This window comes from Podarcis erhardii (assembly GCF_964252035.2).
Source record: "Podarcis erhardii genome assembly, chromosome: 7".
NCBI classification, from domain to species: domain Eukaryota; kingdom Metazoa; phylum Chordata; class Lepidosauria; order Squamata; family Lacertidae; genus Podarcis; species Podarcis erhardii.
The window spans coordinates 60,075,470-60,091,539 of NC_138511.1; the positions used below are offsets into that span (position 1 = coordinate 60,075,470).

At 45.1% G+C, this 16,070-nt stretch overlaps 1 protein-coding gene and 1 long non-coding RNA gene across 17 annotated transcripts in view; both read left to right on the plus strand.

The window, feature by feature from the left end:
* MACF1 (microtubule actin crosslinking factor 1) overlaps positions 1 to 16,070 on the plus strand; it is a 300,044-nt gene that overhangs the window by 172,888 nt on the left and 111,086 nt on the right. For 15 of the 16 annotated variants that reach the window (XM_081870354.1, XM_081870346.1, XM_081870345.1 and 12 more), the window contains 5 exons: positions 1,569 to 6,983; positions 8,325 to 8,474; positions 9,187 to 9,402; positions 10,671 to 10,820; positions 12,878 to 13,105. The exons of the other annotated variant lie outside the window; for it this stretch is intronic. In XM_081870354.1, coding sequence (XP_081726480.1) covers positions 1,569 to 6,983; positions 8,325 to 8,474; positions 9,187 to 9,402; positions 10,671 to 10,820; positions 12,878 to 13,105 — 6,159 coding nt within the window. The remainder of the gene's footprint in view (positions 1 to 1,568; positions 6,984 to 8,324; positions 8,475 to 9,186; positions 9,403 to 10,670; positions 10,821 to 12,877; positions 13,106 to 16,070) is intronic. 16 annotated transcript variants of the gene reach the window in all.
* LOC309346585 lies at positions 13,849 to 16,069 on the plus strand. The gene is made up of 2 exons (XR_014158690.1): positions 13,849 to 14,200; positions 14,479 to 16,069. It is a non-coding gene; the product is annotated as an uncharacterized lncRNA (long non-coding RNA).

The window sequence follows — 16,070 nt, forward strand, 5'->3', positions numbered from 1 at the left end:
CATTTCTATAAATATCTGTGGTCTCCATTACATATATTCTGTCATCCTTAGAACTGACCCCCCCCTTTTGTATCTCCTCAAAGGAGTATTGTTATGCTGCTTCCCTCCATCAGCTGTGTGGGTGGGGATGGGGTTAGGCTCAGCTTTTGAAAACTTCCTGCGATGAGCCTGTGACCTAGTTTGCACACAGTGCTAAACTTGGCATTTTGTGCCAACTCTGCCAAGTAGCTTAATTTGTTTTCTTCTAACAATCCATGATTTCAGTCCATGGTTTATTGTTCACTTACAAACCTTGGTTTGTTATAACTATGGCCTGGTGTTACAGGCAAACTCAGCATCCTTCCTTTGCCATGGTTTGTTTCAGTCAGATGTTCAACAAGGCAAGAGGAGTTGGAAAGCAAACCAAACTTTTGAGGAATAAATTGTGCCTTGTTTGACCATCTGTTAACTTGTAGTTGACTGGTGGTGGTTAAGTAAACTGTGGCTGAATCAAATCATGGCTTAGAATTGTATGCAAACCAGCTTATGTTTGGAAGAAACACATTGAGATGTGTTGGCCTCCTTTCACCATTAGTTTACCAGCTAAAGCATCTCATCTGCAGAATACAGTAGTTGCACTGGATGAGCCGAAAGCGCCTCCTGGCTTGCCCTTCCTATACCTGCAATTGTGATGGAGAGATGACTAATGGCAGACAAGCTGGGTCCTTCAGGCAGTTTGTCTTCCATGATCTGCCTCCGCACAGAAGACTAAGGAATCTCAGGGATGTTGTTGGGAAATCACTGCTAGATGTAGGTGTGAGCAGTGTCTGAGGTCCTTGTTGCACCTTGATACCTGTTCAAGTTGGTTCCAGTGTTTTCACACACACACCCCTTGCCCATAGTACTTGCTTATTCTAGGCTGGATTTTGACATGTCACGAGACAGGGCTCTGAAGCCTTCTGAAACACCATGGTGAGGGTGAACGTTGTGCTGAAATGTGAGAGGCTGCCATTTAAGTGGTCAGGGGAAAGAGCTCAATGGCATGGCTGCCTCTTCTTCCATGGTCTGCCACTTTTCATGCCTGTGTGGGTACTAAGCTTATGGGAAGCTTGAGGAGGGGGCTAAGCTTGTGCCACTTCCCCTCCTCCCTTTCCTTTTGCTTCCTGTTGGTGACCCTGTCTTGTGGCTCTTCTGTGCAACCTGTCTCTCTTTCTGCATATATAAATGCCAAAGGGTGGTGAGTGCATGGCACTCTCTCTCTTTCCCCATCTGTGTTTGTATCTTTATGTGGAACATCCTGGCCACTCGGTCCATCTCGCTGCTTTGGCTGCTTTGCTCCTCTTCATGGGTGTCCGAAATGTCTCAGAGTAGTCACTTATGGCTGGCTAGATTGAGCTCCAAACAACTTCCGAAACCAAAATCTTACAAGAAAAATCCTTATCCATTGGGGAATCTGCTCTCTAGTACCTTAAAAGACTGAGACATCATTGGACTTGGGGGTGCTTTATAGTTAACAAACACCTTCATAGTGGCTTCTCTGTTCTTGAACTTTTTCCCCTCTTTCTCCCCTCCCCCCTCCCTCTCTTTAGGGAATTGAGACTGTGGAAGGAGTGCTGGACCTTGGCACGATGGAAGTCTTTTCTGTTTGGGGGGCCATGCAAAAAGGTCTCCTAGACCAAGAAACAGGCCTTATACTGCTGGAAGCCCAGGTGATCACAACTGGCCTTGTGGTTCCCAATGCCAGTGAAAAGCTCCTTTTGGCAGAAGGCCTGGCACGAGGCATCATAAACGACAGGATCTACAAGCTACTGGAGGAACTGCAGAGTGCCGTCCAGCTGGTAGACAACACAGATGCCAAAGGGAAGCAGTTTCTTCCACTTGTGGCTGCAATGGAAGATGGAACCATCAGTGAAAGCGTTGGGCTGAAAATCGCAGAAGTGCAGATTCTCACTGGCGGGTTTATAGACTCGTCCAGCCAAGGCAGGATCAGCTTAGAAGAGGCTCTTCAAAGAGGAAGCATTACCACCCGCCTTCATGGGAAGTTGGTTTCCCGTCTGAGGTCTTGCAAGGACTTGATTGACCCCAATTCAGCCAAGAAAATTAGCTTGAGCAACCTGATGGAGCAGTGCATCCTTCACCAGGAGACAGGATTGAGGCTGCTCCCAGTAAAACAGCTGGCAGGTGGGATGGTGAGCTTAACTTCAGGCCAAAAAGTGAGCATCTTCCGTGCAGTTCAGGAAGGGCTAATAGAGAAGCAGGTGACTGTGAGGTTGCTGGAAGCACAGCTCTTTGCTGGTGGCATTGTGGACCCCAAAAGCGGCCACCGGCTGACTGTGGATGAAGCCATAAGACATAATCTGATTGACCAAGATCTGGCTTGTGCCCTTCTGGTCCGACAGCTGCAGACAGGTGGCATTATAGATACGGTTACAGGAGACAGGCTTTCGCTGGATGAAGCAGTGAGGAAAGACTTAGTAGCATCAAGAATTGCTGTAGTGATTCTAGAATCCCTTTGGTCATTTATGGGTCTTCTGCAGCCCAAGTCAGGTGAGATTCTCCCTGTTACAGATGCCCTGGAGCAGGGCATCTTGTCTTCTGAGCTAGCCCATAAGATTCTAAGCAAACGGCAACACATTGAGGCACTTTTCATACCCCAAACCAGAGAGATCCTGACCTGGGAGAAGGCTGCTGAACATGGGATTCTGGACAAAGATGCCATCGAGAAACTGAAATCAATCCACCTTCCTGATGTCATGCCAAACATGCCCCTTGCAGATTCTCCAAGCAGGCAGGAAAGGAGTATCCCCCCCTCAGATAGCCCAGGGGACCTTAAGAACCAAAGCAAATGTCCACTAAGAAGCTGTGAAGAAAGGACATTGTTTCATTTGATGACTCACAGCTATGTCAACATCAGCAATGGCCAAAAATTGCTGCTTGTAGATGGGGAGTTAAATAACCTTGCTGAAATGCTTGTTGCAGCTCAAGATAATGGATCAAATGCCCATCCCTTAAAAACTAGTGAAAGCCAACCCCAACAATGGGATGATTTGGAGGACGGGAAGACAGTAACTGTGGTTACTAAAGCCCATAATGAATTCGCTTTGAAGAAATTTGAATTTAATTTATCTGTGTCCAAAGAAGAGCTTGAAGGATATATGCCCTCAGAAATTTGTCCATCTAACAAAACACTTGAAATAGAAATTGGAAAACTTCCAGTGAAAGAAATAGAATGTGTGAATGTAAAGATGCCAGAGATGGAAGTGGATCCTGTGGGAGACCTTAAAAGTGAAATGGATGAGTCCAGAAGAGAGCAAAACCTGACGACAAACCAGAGCAGGGATGAAATTGAACTGCCAGAGTCCAAATCCATCAAGGACTCCAGCTTTGAAATGGAATCCACAAATGTGGAGATCTCGTGGGAAAATGTTACGTTTTCAAAAATGCAGGCAGAAGAGATGGTTTTCAAAGAGTGGGAGACTGGTGTTGAAATATATCCTGTTGAAAAAGAAACCGTTATATCCACTGTTGATTTGGAGAAACTAGAGGAATCTCAAAATTTGAAGGAAAATGCTATTGAAAATGTCACTCTTGCAGCAGAAGATGCAGCAGGTGCTGACTCTGTGAACTGGCTAAGTATTAGAAAAGTGAGAAATGAATCAGTTGAAAGTCAAGCTGAAGGGAAATCTACAGATGACCATATTATGGAAGAACAGTTGAGTACGGAAGGAAAAATGGATCATTTCCATCAAACTGATAGTTCTGCATCACCAACACTGTCGACAGACTTGGGAGAAGACAACATCCTTAAAATATTGCTGATGCAGCTTCAGGATGGTGGCATAATTCATGAACAGACAGGGAAGAAGATGCTCCTAGATGAGTCCATTGCTTGTGGAGTTGTACCCAGCCATACAGCCATCAAACTGATGGACAGGATGAAAATATTCAGTGGCTTCTTTGATGCTGAGACCTGTGAATCACTAACCACCGAAGAAGTAATTGGTGAAGGACTGATGGATGAGAAACTTATGCAGAAGGTGCTAGCATCTGATCAAGCCATAAGTGGTGTTATAGATCCACTTCGAAAAACCATTCTCTCCATCAAGGATGCATCTGAGGTTGGTCTGTTGGACAAAGAAACCGCTGCACGAATCCTGGAAGGGCAAGTTGTTACCGGTGGGATTGTTGACTTCAAGCGTGGCAAGAAAATGTCAGTCACATTGGCTTCTAACCATGACCTCTTGCAGCATTCTACCCAAGAAGATCTTAAGAAACTAGAAAAAGCATCTAAGGGGAAAGGTGCTGAGGATGCAACCAAAGAGAAGCTAATCACTTTGCAGGCTGAAATAGGAGGCATCTTAGATCCTAAAACTAAAGAACCTTTGACAATCACCCAGGTTGTGGAAAAGGGCTTTATCACCAAGGAGAAAGCATTCCAACTCCTGACCAAGCAGATAGCTGATGGAGGGATTATTCACCACAAGACAGGCTTGAGACTTTCTGTGGAGGATGCTGTGGAACATGGATTGATTGACCAAGGCTTCTATGAAGATCTCAGAAAGGCAGAAAGTATATGCTTGCACCAGTACATTCATCCAGAAACAAAGGAACCTATGCCCTTGCCTCAAGCTGTATCCCTGGGATTAGTCAGCTCAGATTTTCAAAACAATGTTCAAGAAATACAAGCCTCAACTGGAAGCATATTCGACCCTGTTTCTGGGCAGAAGATTATATTGGCTAAAGCTGTGAAGGAAGGACTCTTGCCCAAAGCAGTTATGGAAAAGGCCATTGCATCCTCTGAAATGAAGCATGCAATAATTGATCCAGAGAGCTGTAGGTTGGTCTCCTATCCAGAACTGGTCAGGAAAAGCAAAATTGACATTGAGTCAGGGCAGAGATACTTGGAAGTTGTTCCATTTCGAGACCTCAAAGATGAAGTGACTGGGAATGTACTCTCATATCCACAAGCAGTTAAGCTTGGCAAGGTAGACCCCATGCTTGCATTGAGGTTGTTGCAGGCTCAAGCAGACACAGGTGGCATCATGGAGACTTCGACTTGCCAAAGGTTGACACTGGCATCTGCTTTGGAGCGAGAAGTGCTGGATAAAGATACAGCTAAAGCCATTGCTGTTAATCAGCTCTTGGCTGGAGGAATTATTGGTACTAAGAGTGGAGAACGAGTGACGTTAAAAGAGGCCGTTGAGAGGGGCTTAGTCAGTGAGGAGTTAGCCAGCACAGTTAAAGAAAGTGTTCCAATAAGCAACAATAGATCTGAATGTGAGAACCTGGAAGAATGTGAAGATCAGCAGCCTCAGCTGTTGCTGCAAAATGGGACCTCCATGTCTGAAGTGTTAGACTTTTGTGAATATGCTGCTGAGAATCATGATGAGAAAGAGACTCCAGTGCCTTCAGCTATGGAGAGCAGCTTAACTGGTGATGCCACTAACAACTCTTCAAAAGGGATTCAAGAGATGGCAAAAGAAGTGGTTGAATCAGTGCCAGCCTCCTTTCCTTTTCCTTCTGCACTGGATAGTTTGGCTAGTCAGCTTTTAGCAGAAGGCAGACTGGCACCTGAGCTTGCCTATATGTTAGACCCAGCTGATGCCCTGAAAGTTAAAGCCCAGAAAAAAAATATTAGGAGGAAAAGCAAGTTGAGAGGGAAAGAACTCCAGAAAGGCGAATTGGAAAAGCATGGAGGAAATGATCAGGTGATTGAAAAGAAATTGGAAGGAATTATGTCTCAGGAGGAGAAGTTTGGGATGAATGTGATGATGAACCAGACAATTAATGGGGACCAGGAACAAGACAAGAGATTTACTCAGGAAGAGAGTGATGCTGCAGCCATTGTCCTCCAGAAGAAAGCTCAGGGTATCGTACAGTTGGAACCTCTGGAGGTGTCAGCACCCAAGAAACTCAGTTCTGTAGGTCAGAAGGAGGAAGAAAATGATTTCATAAATTCTGAAGGACTTCCTACAGTTGTAGAGCCCAAGAAACAGGCCTCTGATGAGCTGCTGTGTGTGGACATCAAGACTGAACTACCACGCCCTGGATCTCAATTAAGACCCTCAGATCTTCTCACTTCAGAAAGTATTGACTTAAAAAGCACCAAGAAGAAGAAAACAAAAAAGAATAAAAAGCAGTCTGCTGCCCCAGCAGAACCACTTAGGGTGTGTGGCTCTTCCCAAGAAAGGCCATCCCCTCCTACCCCAGATTCCAAGGAAACTTTGGTGAGAAGGATCAAGGAAGAGTTGGCCTCTGGGGTTCTAGAATCATTCCAGGAGAATATATCTGAGAGGGTGACCAGCAGCCAGACCACAATAGAACAAGTGGAGGTTGAGAGACTAGATCCACAGGCATATGGAAAAGAGAACAAGCAAGACAGAATTAAAGCGAACATCACAGATGATCAGAAAGTGAATGTTACCCCAAAGACAGATTCACCCAGAGAGTTAACAGAGCAAGAGACTAGAATTTACCAAGATTCCTTGGTAGAGGTAGATAATCTGGAAGAAAGTGTATCTCAAGAAAAGGCCAAAGAACCAATTATCTCAAAGGTCCAAAAAGCTAATGTTACTACTAAGGTAGATGGCACAGAATCCTCAGGGCCTTCTGCACTCAAGACAGAACCCGTGCAAAACACAGAGATCCTAGAGGACAAGATAAGTCATTATCATTCTGTGCCTTTGCTCAGACAAGAGGATGCTGTCCAGGAGCTAACTAGAAACTGTGGAAGTGCTGTTGCCAAAGGAGTGCCTGTGGATGCAGAAGCAGAAGAGATGTGGCACATTGGTTCTATGGGAGACAAGAAAATGGAGCCAGAGGCACAGATGCTGCAAGACCAAGAGTTTCCAGAAAGCAAGAGGGATATTTCTAGGCGAAAAGCACCTGTGCAAGACACTGAAACCTCAAAAATGACCAGAGAAAGCAAGGATGCTGATGAACCCACCTGTGTGGTTGAAGGAAGTGGGGAAGACAGATGCCAAGATGCCCCCAAACTTGCCAAGGTAGGTGGACTTATTAATCTCAGAGACATTTATTCATATTGTAAAGCTAGCTGGACAGCTGAAATGAAAGTATATCTCTTGAGCAGTGGTGTAGAGTGGGTTGGGGGACACAGGGGAGTGCACCTCTGGGACTCTCTCAGAGCAGCAACAGCATCTACCAGAACACCAGGATAATTTATGGAGCCTCCTCACTCTGGTGAGTAAATGAGGCACTAATGAGGCTTTCAGGTTTGTGACAGATAAACATAGAGGAAGTCAAGAACATGAGAAAAAATAAGCAAGAGGCTAAATGCTTCTTTCTTTTGACTTCATGCAAGCAGTTGAATTTGTGGCATTTTCCCTTTTGCCGAGGTGATTTGCATTCCTGGTTAAATGCTAACAGTTGCATTTCAGCTTCTGGATTTTTATTTTTATTTTATTTTTTGCTGAAGCTTAGTATATATTGATGACTTGGGCATGGATGGCTCTTTGGGGCTGCCATGATGCACTCCAAATTCTACCACTACACCACTGCTCTGGAGGCCAGGTAGTCAGCAGTGAAGGAGCAAGCTAAACCAGGCCCCCTTCCCTTTGGTGCAGCCCTGCCTATGTCTTCCTTTACAGTTGGCCAGCTTCAGGGACGAGGGGCAGGTGAAGAGGTGCCTCTTTCCCCATCATAATTTGGAGCTTGACTTGCCCCCTAAGAGTGCAAGGAAGAGGAAGTTACATGCCCAATATATGTGATATAGTGGGTGGGGGAATAGGGTACCCTCCAGATGTTTTAGACTCCAACTTCCATCAACCCAAACCAGTATGGCCAATGCTCAGAGATTATGGCAGTTGGCTGCCCCTGAAATACAGCCTGAAAGTCAGGGGTGGGGAACCTCAAGTCTGCAGGCCAATTTAGGCCCACCAGGCAGCCCAGTCAGGCCTCTGCAGCTGTTTCTGGCCACACTACAACCTCTAGGCATTCAGCTGACACCTGGTGTCAGGTGCCCTGTTGGTGTCATGAGGTGCTTGCTTGTATCAGGGGGTCTTGAGTGGATATGGTCCTTCCAGAAAGCATTTGGTGCCAAATGTAAGGATTTCTTAACCAGTTGTTGGAAGGTTGATAGCCAGGTAGACTGGTGAGTCACTCCTGGGAGAGAGTCTCAAGAACACGGGCCACTATCAGGGAAACCTTACAATCTTTTTAGAAATTAATATTTTATTTTAAAAATGAAATCTGGCCCCACAAGAAATGCAGTTTTTAGATGAAATAAGCTAGAACCATTCAAATAGAAAAGTCCAAGATTGTTGTGCTTTGTCTGTATCTCTCCTATTCTGTCTAAAACCTGTGTTTTAATGCCTCTCACTCCATAGGCTCCACACAGCAAACAGCTTTGCCTCAGCTATGATGAGAAATTGGTTGTGCTCCTGTCCAGAGTGCGTGACATTGAGATGCGCATCCAGCGGGTTCAAGTTGCAGATCTGAGTTCAGCAGCACTGCGGGAACTGCTTCGCCAGGCTGAGGTAAGAGGAGTGGCTTTGGTTTTCACACCTAAAGGTCACTTTCCCCAGTGGGCTGGCCATTATGGCAATTCACAGGAGAGCACCTTTGTTCCCTGTAAGCTCTGCCTGTAAGCTTCTCAGGGACTTCTGAAGAGTCTTGTGGCACCTCAAAATGCTAACACATTTGTTAAGGTGTAAGCTTTTGTGGACTACAGTCCACTCGATCAGATGAGTTACTGTTGCTGTTCATTCTTTTCACATCCTCTGTAGTTTTTGCAAAGTACTTTTTAGCCTTTGGTCTGATCTACCCCTGTGATGTAGATCACACTAGGCGAATGAGGCTGAGAGAGTAGTGTGTGCGTGTGTGTGTGTGTGTGTGTGTGCGCGCGCGCGCATGCATGCATGCATGCTGAAAGCTGTAGAAGGGAGTTCAGGGCCATTGTGAGAATTGAGCCCTGGTCTACACCCTTACACCAGATTACAGTTGTTGGTTTTGTTTTTTACTCGTACTGGATTGAACTATTTGGACCAAATCTTGCTTCATGCTTGGACGATGACACATGTACAAGAGCTTCTTGGGTTCTGCTGCTTGGACAGGATTACCATGACCTGAAAAGAGTTGAGAAGCCTTAACAGCAGACAGGGGGAGTGTGAGGCTCAAGTTCGTTCCAGCCTTGGCAGGACCATTTGTCCTGCTTAGATGTCTGCTTATAGGTACCCTTTTGCTCCTTAGGCCTTGGACGCAGAGCTAAGGAACTTGTCGGCTCCAATGAATCAGGAGCTGGAGGCAGTGAAAGGGATTGTATCCAACCCTCCCTGGGAAGTCCCTGAGCAATTACTGAAGGCTTTGGAGAAAGATGCCAAGAACCTTCAGAAGTCTTTTGGCTCCGTCAGCGAGGCTCTGGACTCTTGGCTACTGAACCTTCGTACTGCGACAGAAGCAGAAAAGGTACTGCACTCCTTACGGCCTTCCTTTGGCAAGGAGGCTCCATGTTTGTTCAAAGAAGGTGCTTGTCGATTCTATGGAAAAGGAATGTTCTGGGAAGCACAGGACCCACCCTTCCAGGGTCCTTCCAGGCGGGTGTTTATTGTGGGGTGACTGCTCCTTGCGCATGCAGGAGTTGTTGTTTTTGCAGCATCCACACAACATCATTGGCATAAAAATGCCAGCCTGTCTTTCCCCCCATTTAATCTGGATCTACACTTTCTGGGGAAAATACAGTGTTAAAAAAGAATCCTGTTGCAATATCCGAACAACCTTTTTTACAATATTAAATTCCTGTCTGGAAGCAACCCATATTTTTCCTAGAAGGGGTAGAAAATGGGCCATTGTATGCAAGCAAAATGGAGCTGCAAAGGTCTCATGTCTGAATGCCCCCCCCACACACACATTGCATAAGTGGAAGTTTGTTTTATTCATTCATTTCACAAAATTTATATACTACTTGATAGTAAAAATAGACCTCAAAGTGATCTACAAAAATGATAAACAATAAAATTATCAGTAAGAAAAATCAACCGTTATTCACAGTAGACTAAAAGCAGATTAATACTCACATCAACTTTCTAACCCCTGTTTGTCCTTAACATGCCATTAACAGCATAAGAATATAAGAACAGGCCTGCTAGATCACGCCTACACCCATCTATTCCAGCATCCTGTTCTTGTTCTCTTTGTGGCCAGCAGATGATTTGGGGGAAATGCCAAATAATTAAGTGATGTCCTGGGCCTCAACCATACATTGTCCCACCTCTGAACACTGCCTGTGTGGAGTGTGTGCATCTGAGTTTCAGTGACCACTTCATGCGACAGTTTTTGTGGGGGAATATTCATCTGTGCATAATTTTCCTCCTTAGTTTTTCTTTTCTCTGTTCTCTTGCACAGTGACTCCTCATGCAGCAATAGGAATTTCTTGCGTACTGAAAAAGACTTCCTTTATTGCACACCCCGCCCCGTGGCAAACATTATTTAAAAAGCAGCTACTGCTACTGCTGCTATATGTGAGCCCATTCACAAGAGCTCTCCTATCACATAGATATTGAGAGGAGAGTCACCTTGTGGAGACACTTTTGCTTCAAGAATAGGCCAGAGTTTTGCGCCTGTCAGCTAAAATGCCAATATTTGTTAAGGTTTGGCATCTTTGGCTGACCTTGATTTGCCCTTTTGTTCCTATTCTGGTTTTAATTATTATTTCTCTGTTGTTGTTTCATTTTGAGGCTGAAATCCTAGCACAGCATGGGAAGCTGCAGGGCAGGCTCCAGGAGCTGCTGAGCTGGGCGTCTGACACCACAGAGTTACTCAACCATCTAGAGTCCCACACTAAAACTGATGCCAGCAGCCTGAATTCCTGCCTCCAGAGCTACAAGGTAGTTGCCATAGCAACGTCACAGGCTAAGCCTGACTGGGAGGGTGTCAACTTCCCACGGAGGGGGCTGGGAGTTCCTGGTTGTCCGCATGCTAACTAGGGGACCTATACTCTCTGCTGAGAGCACCCTTGGGACCAGTCACTTTGGGCCTTCTGCCTTGGCTCACTTCATTTCAACCAATGAATGCAATTATCCTATCAGCTACTCAATATTTGTAAAAAGGCATATGTTTAGGAAGTTGTCCTCAGTATTTACAAACTCATTCTGGGACCTTTCCAGCTCTGGAAACAACAGTTAGCCACATGAGAATGGCCCTGCTGTATTGGATCATTGGTCTGTCTGGTTGAGAGTGTTGCTCCCATATGGAGCCAGATGCTTCAGGGTATTTCACAAACAGGGCTGTTATGGTGGTAGCCATTTCCTGCTAGTTGCTAGCCAGCATCCTGACCACCAAAGGTTGCCTTTATGGAAATTCTGGTGGATTAATTAGGAGGGCCAGATTGAGGCTGGTAGGCCTCTTTTTTCTTCCCTCCACTTTTCTTTCATTGCCCTGAGTTGTCCTCCTTTCACTCCTGTTTTTTCCACCACCCCACACCTTTTGGCAAGATTCAAGAACTCTGCTTAGTGGAGACTCCTTGCTTGTCTAGACAAAGCTCCACCCCCCCACACACACACCATGCGCGCGCGGGGGGGGGGGTCTGCATTATGATCTAAAAATGGATCTGTGATGGCAATTAGCATCACCCATGCATTTTGCGCCAGTAGACATCACAACCGTTTGTGCAACACTGTGAGTGTTGTAAGTTATAACCATTTATGGCTATGAATTGTGTAGTTTTATGATCTGGCATTTGAAAAAAACAAATATTTCCTCTTCTCTGCCTGGAGCTCTTGAGAGCTTTTTGTGGGTGTGTGGCATGCCTGAGTTTGCAACTGGCTCCTCCCAAGATAATATGACTGGGAAGCCAGACCTTAAGCTATATGACCTGCCAGCCAATTCCTTTCCACTTAGAACAGCCTTTGCCAATCTGGTGCCCTCCACATGTTTCAGACTACAACTCCCATCAGCCCCAGCCAACGTTGGTTTGACTTAGAATGTAACATTGCCAGGCATTTTTTGTTTTTCTGGGTGATGGGAAGCTCCCCAGGGAAGGGTGGGCGGGTTTAGTTTCTTTGGGATGGGAAGGGAAACCAGACTACACCCTGAAGTCTTAGGGTGTAGTTGTAATGTATATTTTAAGATATAACAAATGTAAGGAGAGCATTTGAGAAGCAAACCAAGACTTCTGCATCAGGCTGCAATTCCACATTAGGTTCCCAGGGAGAAAGAGCTTGCACCCTGGGATGTCTCTAAAGTTGTGTGGGAAAAATTGATTTTAGTTCTCATTTAAAGGCGAACCTACCAGCTATGCATGTCCTGAAACAATATGTGAACTGAAATTCACACTTCTCCGAATTTTGTGTTCCTTTCCAAGCAAATAATTATTACAGAAATGCATATACTAGGGGAATGCATACATAGATGCATATATTAATGAAAATAAAACATTAAAATGCTTTATATAAGGGGGAAATGGCCTGCAAAAATATGTTTATTGGGCAAAATTACATAACAAAAATGTGTGTAATTGAAGTGTATACTAAAATACTGTTTAATTGTCATTAGGACTTAAAAACCACACACAATCTGGTGCAAAAATGTGAATGGGAAAAATAAGAAACTGAGAGAAACTGAAATTGACAGACTGACCCATCCTTAGGTGCTTCACCTTCATCCACTCACAAATTCATGGTGTGTGAGAGACAGAGGGGCAGAGAATGAATTCAGACTGGCTCTGAGCTATTTCTCTGCCCTTCTCCCTAGCTCTAAGTGTGTCAATTTCAGGCTATCGGGGAAAGCTTCCTGCCCCAATGAAGGACCATCAAGCCACATTTGTTTTAAAGTCTCTGGTCACTTGGTCATTCAAGCAGGTGAAACTTGCAAAGGTATCCTGCGGGTGACTGAAGTCTCAGAGTGGCTACATTTTCTCCCTCTTCCCCTCTCTTGACATGGCCAGGAGCTGAAAAGGCCCCTTGCAGATACCAAAGCTCAGCTTGATGCAACAGCCCTTGACATTCAGTTCTTCATTTCTGAGCACGCTCAAGACTTGTCCCCGGAGCAAAGCAGGCAGCTGTTGAGGCTGCTGAACGAGCTGCAGACATCCTTCCGGGAACTTTCAGAGAGGCTGGCCACCCGGGCAGAGGTCCTTCAGGTCTGTCTCCAGCAAGCGGAGCAGACAGATCAGGTGACAGTGGTGGAGTGGCAACCTCTTTGCTGTGTCATATTTAACAAGGAGCAGGATGTGTGTCTTTTCCTCTTTAACCAAGCTGCCCTTCCTACAGTTTCTGTATGCATCCTTTTGCAATTAAGTTGTGGCATCATAGAGTGTGTCAGCTGCTGCTTCAAAGCAGAGAGATGCCTTATTTCTGTGTCTCTCTCCTTCCATCCTCCCTTTCACAGAGTGAGTCAGGACTCCAAATAGGTGACTGTTCTAAGGACAATGGGGGACACCAGTTAAGCTGGTTTCTGTCATAGTGGTGGGGCTGAATCTCAATAAGGAAGGCTAAAGTAATGTCCTGGATGGAGCAAGAGGGGAGAAAGCGGAGCATTAAAAGCAACACATTTGTGACTCAAGTGTTAGCCCAGGGTCTGGGGGACTTGTTGCTATCTGTGGTTTCTAACTGTAATAGATGTGCAGATGCACAGTATGAGTGCAACAGGCACAGTGGTCCAATTTTGCACACGAACAAGCAGCCTGCTAGTTTATGCTGCAGAGTCTGCTGCGCTCCTCACTTTGTTGAGTCAGGAGCAACAAACCATGAGCCCTGCTTTAATGTGTTGTGCAAAATGCTGCTCGTGGCTTATTTATCTCCAAACAAGTCACACTCAGTAAGCCAAGAGACTGAGTACCAAGCTTTGTTAGTAGAGGAACAAACTAGGAGTGCTGGTTTGTATGTTATGGTTTGTGGCACGTAGGCGGAACCTCCAGCCATGCCCACTTTTCTCTCACCTCCATCATCTGATTTCAGGTGTGTCAAGAAAATCTGTGGGTACAAAGGGAGAACCTTTGCAAGCAGTGCTTGCTTTTGGTAACTGTTTAAATTTTGAGTGGTTCCAACCTGCTGGTCAAAGGGGATCACCGTTACCTATCCCTGGTTTAGGACTTGACACAATGCATGAACATAGTGGAAATAGTGCAGAATACACAGTTGCACGCAAGGCCCACTCAGGGCTGCAGTTTAATCAAAACCACCTCCCCCCCCCCACCCGTTGTTCCTCTGACTTTTCTCAGACTGGAGAAAGTCTTTTGGGAAAAGTCAGTACATTCTCTGCAAACATAGTTACCATTCCAGCCCCTGTTCTGTCTTATATTTAAGGTTTTGATATGCACACTGGTGTTTTAAAGGTGCCGGGTGCACTTGCCCTCTGTGTACTTTTACCAGCAGATATAAACACATTCTTGGTTACCCTCAAGCTTTCCTCACTTTAGCAGCCTAGTTTTGGTGCTGTTGTTAAATAATTGGGAGCAGAAATCCTTGCCAATCCATTGCAGATCATCCAAAGATCTACCCAGCAGGTCCAGTCTACCATTGCTTACCCCTGCCCTTTTTTTAGAAGACTATCCTTAGGAAGCATAAATATAATTTGGAAGGATTGTGAGCTCAGCTCAGTTCTGGTGTTTAGAACCCACATCAGAGACACTCGCAGGCTCCAGTTGGTGGATCTTTGGGTTCTAGCGAAGCACAAAATAGATTCAGCAAGCTTGAATTCTGCCCTCCACTGATCTAGAGAATGTAGAGTGAATATTCTAAGAATAGGAATAATATCTGCTACTAAGACCCTTCTGTGCTTCTGAGTTCAGCAATGCATCCACTTTGGCCCTTAAGAAGTGCACACAAGGATGCTCAATAAAGGTGTGCTTTTGCAGCCCCCATAACTGCATGCCCCTGCCTCTCTTTTTCCTTCAGACACTGCTAATACAAGCAAGGTTTTGTTTAACAATTGTCCCCTTGTAATGTGTGCCTATTCTGCCTCTCTTCTTTTTGTGTATGTGTGTTTGTGTGTATTAACCGTTTTGCTTTGCCTTTTCAGATTCAGTGTGCTCCCATCCCTAATGCGAGAAGATCTTGTTATGCTGCTGAAGAGTGCTTTTTTAGCAGTGCTCTTTTCCCCTCTCCTCCTCCTCAAACTGCTTCTGTTATTTGGCTTAAGGAATGTCTGAAAATGAACAAAAAAAGCCCTGTTTTTCATTTGGCAGAAGTTTGTATGTTTTGATCGTAAGGCACCAAGGGAAAGACAAATTGCACACTGGTTGAAAGAAGGATGGCCCAGGGTCACACATCATGCTCAATGACGCCCTATTTGCAGGACTCCCAAGAGGATAATCTGGGACTTGGTTTGGTGCAGTGTCCAAAATTCACTCACACTCACACTCACACTCACACTGTCTCTCTTTATCTCTCCCACTGTTCCCAGAAATAACATTTTTTTGGTTTATAGCAGTTGTGCAAGGTCATTTAGCACAGCTTGTTATTCCCCAGGTATCTTTTGTTCTTGAGACTGGGATGCAAAAACAGGGCTTCAAGCAAAAGTTGGGTTAATTGCTTTCTAGCCCTGACAGCATACGCCAGAATAACTGCCTCCATGGAAATGATTTATGTTTGGGTTCAGTGAATGTGTTTTCCCCCACCCCTCAGTGGGAGAAAGAGGCATGAAAAGTGTTACATTGGAATGCAAAAAAAAAAAAAAAAAGGATTTTGCAGGAAAGGTTTTCAAGGAGAAGACCAGATTCTTCCTTCCTCCAATTTTCCTGCAAGAGCCACACAGATTTTGCCATCCATTTTCCCTCTGATAAGTCATCTTTCAAGGAAAAAGCCATCATGTCAACATCAGTCCTTGATAAGTGGGCTGCTCAATGGGAATAAGAGAGGGAATTAAAGGCAGAAGAAAGAACCTAGATGGCAAATGACTCCATTTTAAACCATATACGCTTTGATGTACCAGACAATGGACCTAAATGACAGTCTAGAGCAAAAGTAAAGGGTGAAGCAAGAGAGTGTGTGAGAGAGAGACGATGCCTCTTGCGAGCCATTGACTGCATCTGCTTAAGTGCTTTCTGTTTTGCAACTTGTTTGGCTTGCATTTGTGGTTTTAACAGTTGAATTGACAGGCATTAACAGGTGCTTTGTTTTTGTTAAACAATCCAAAAT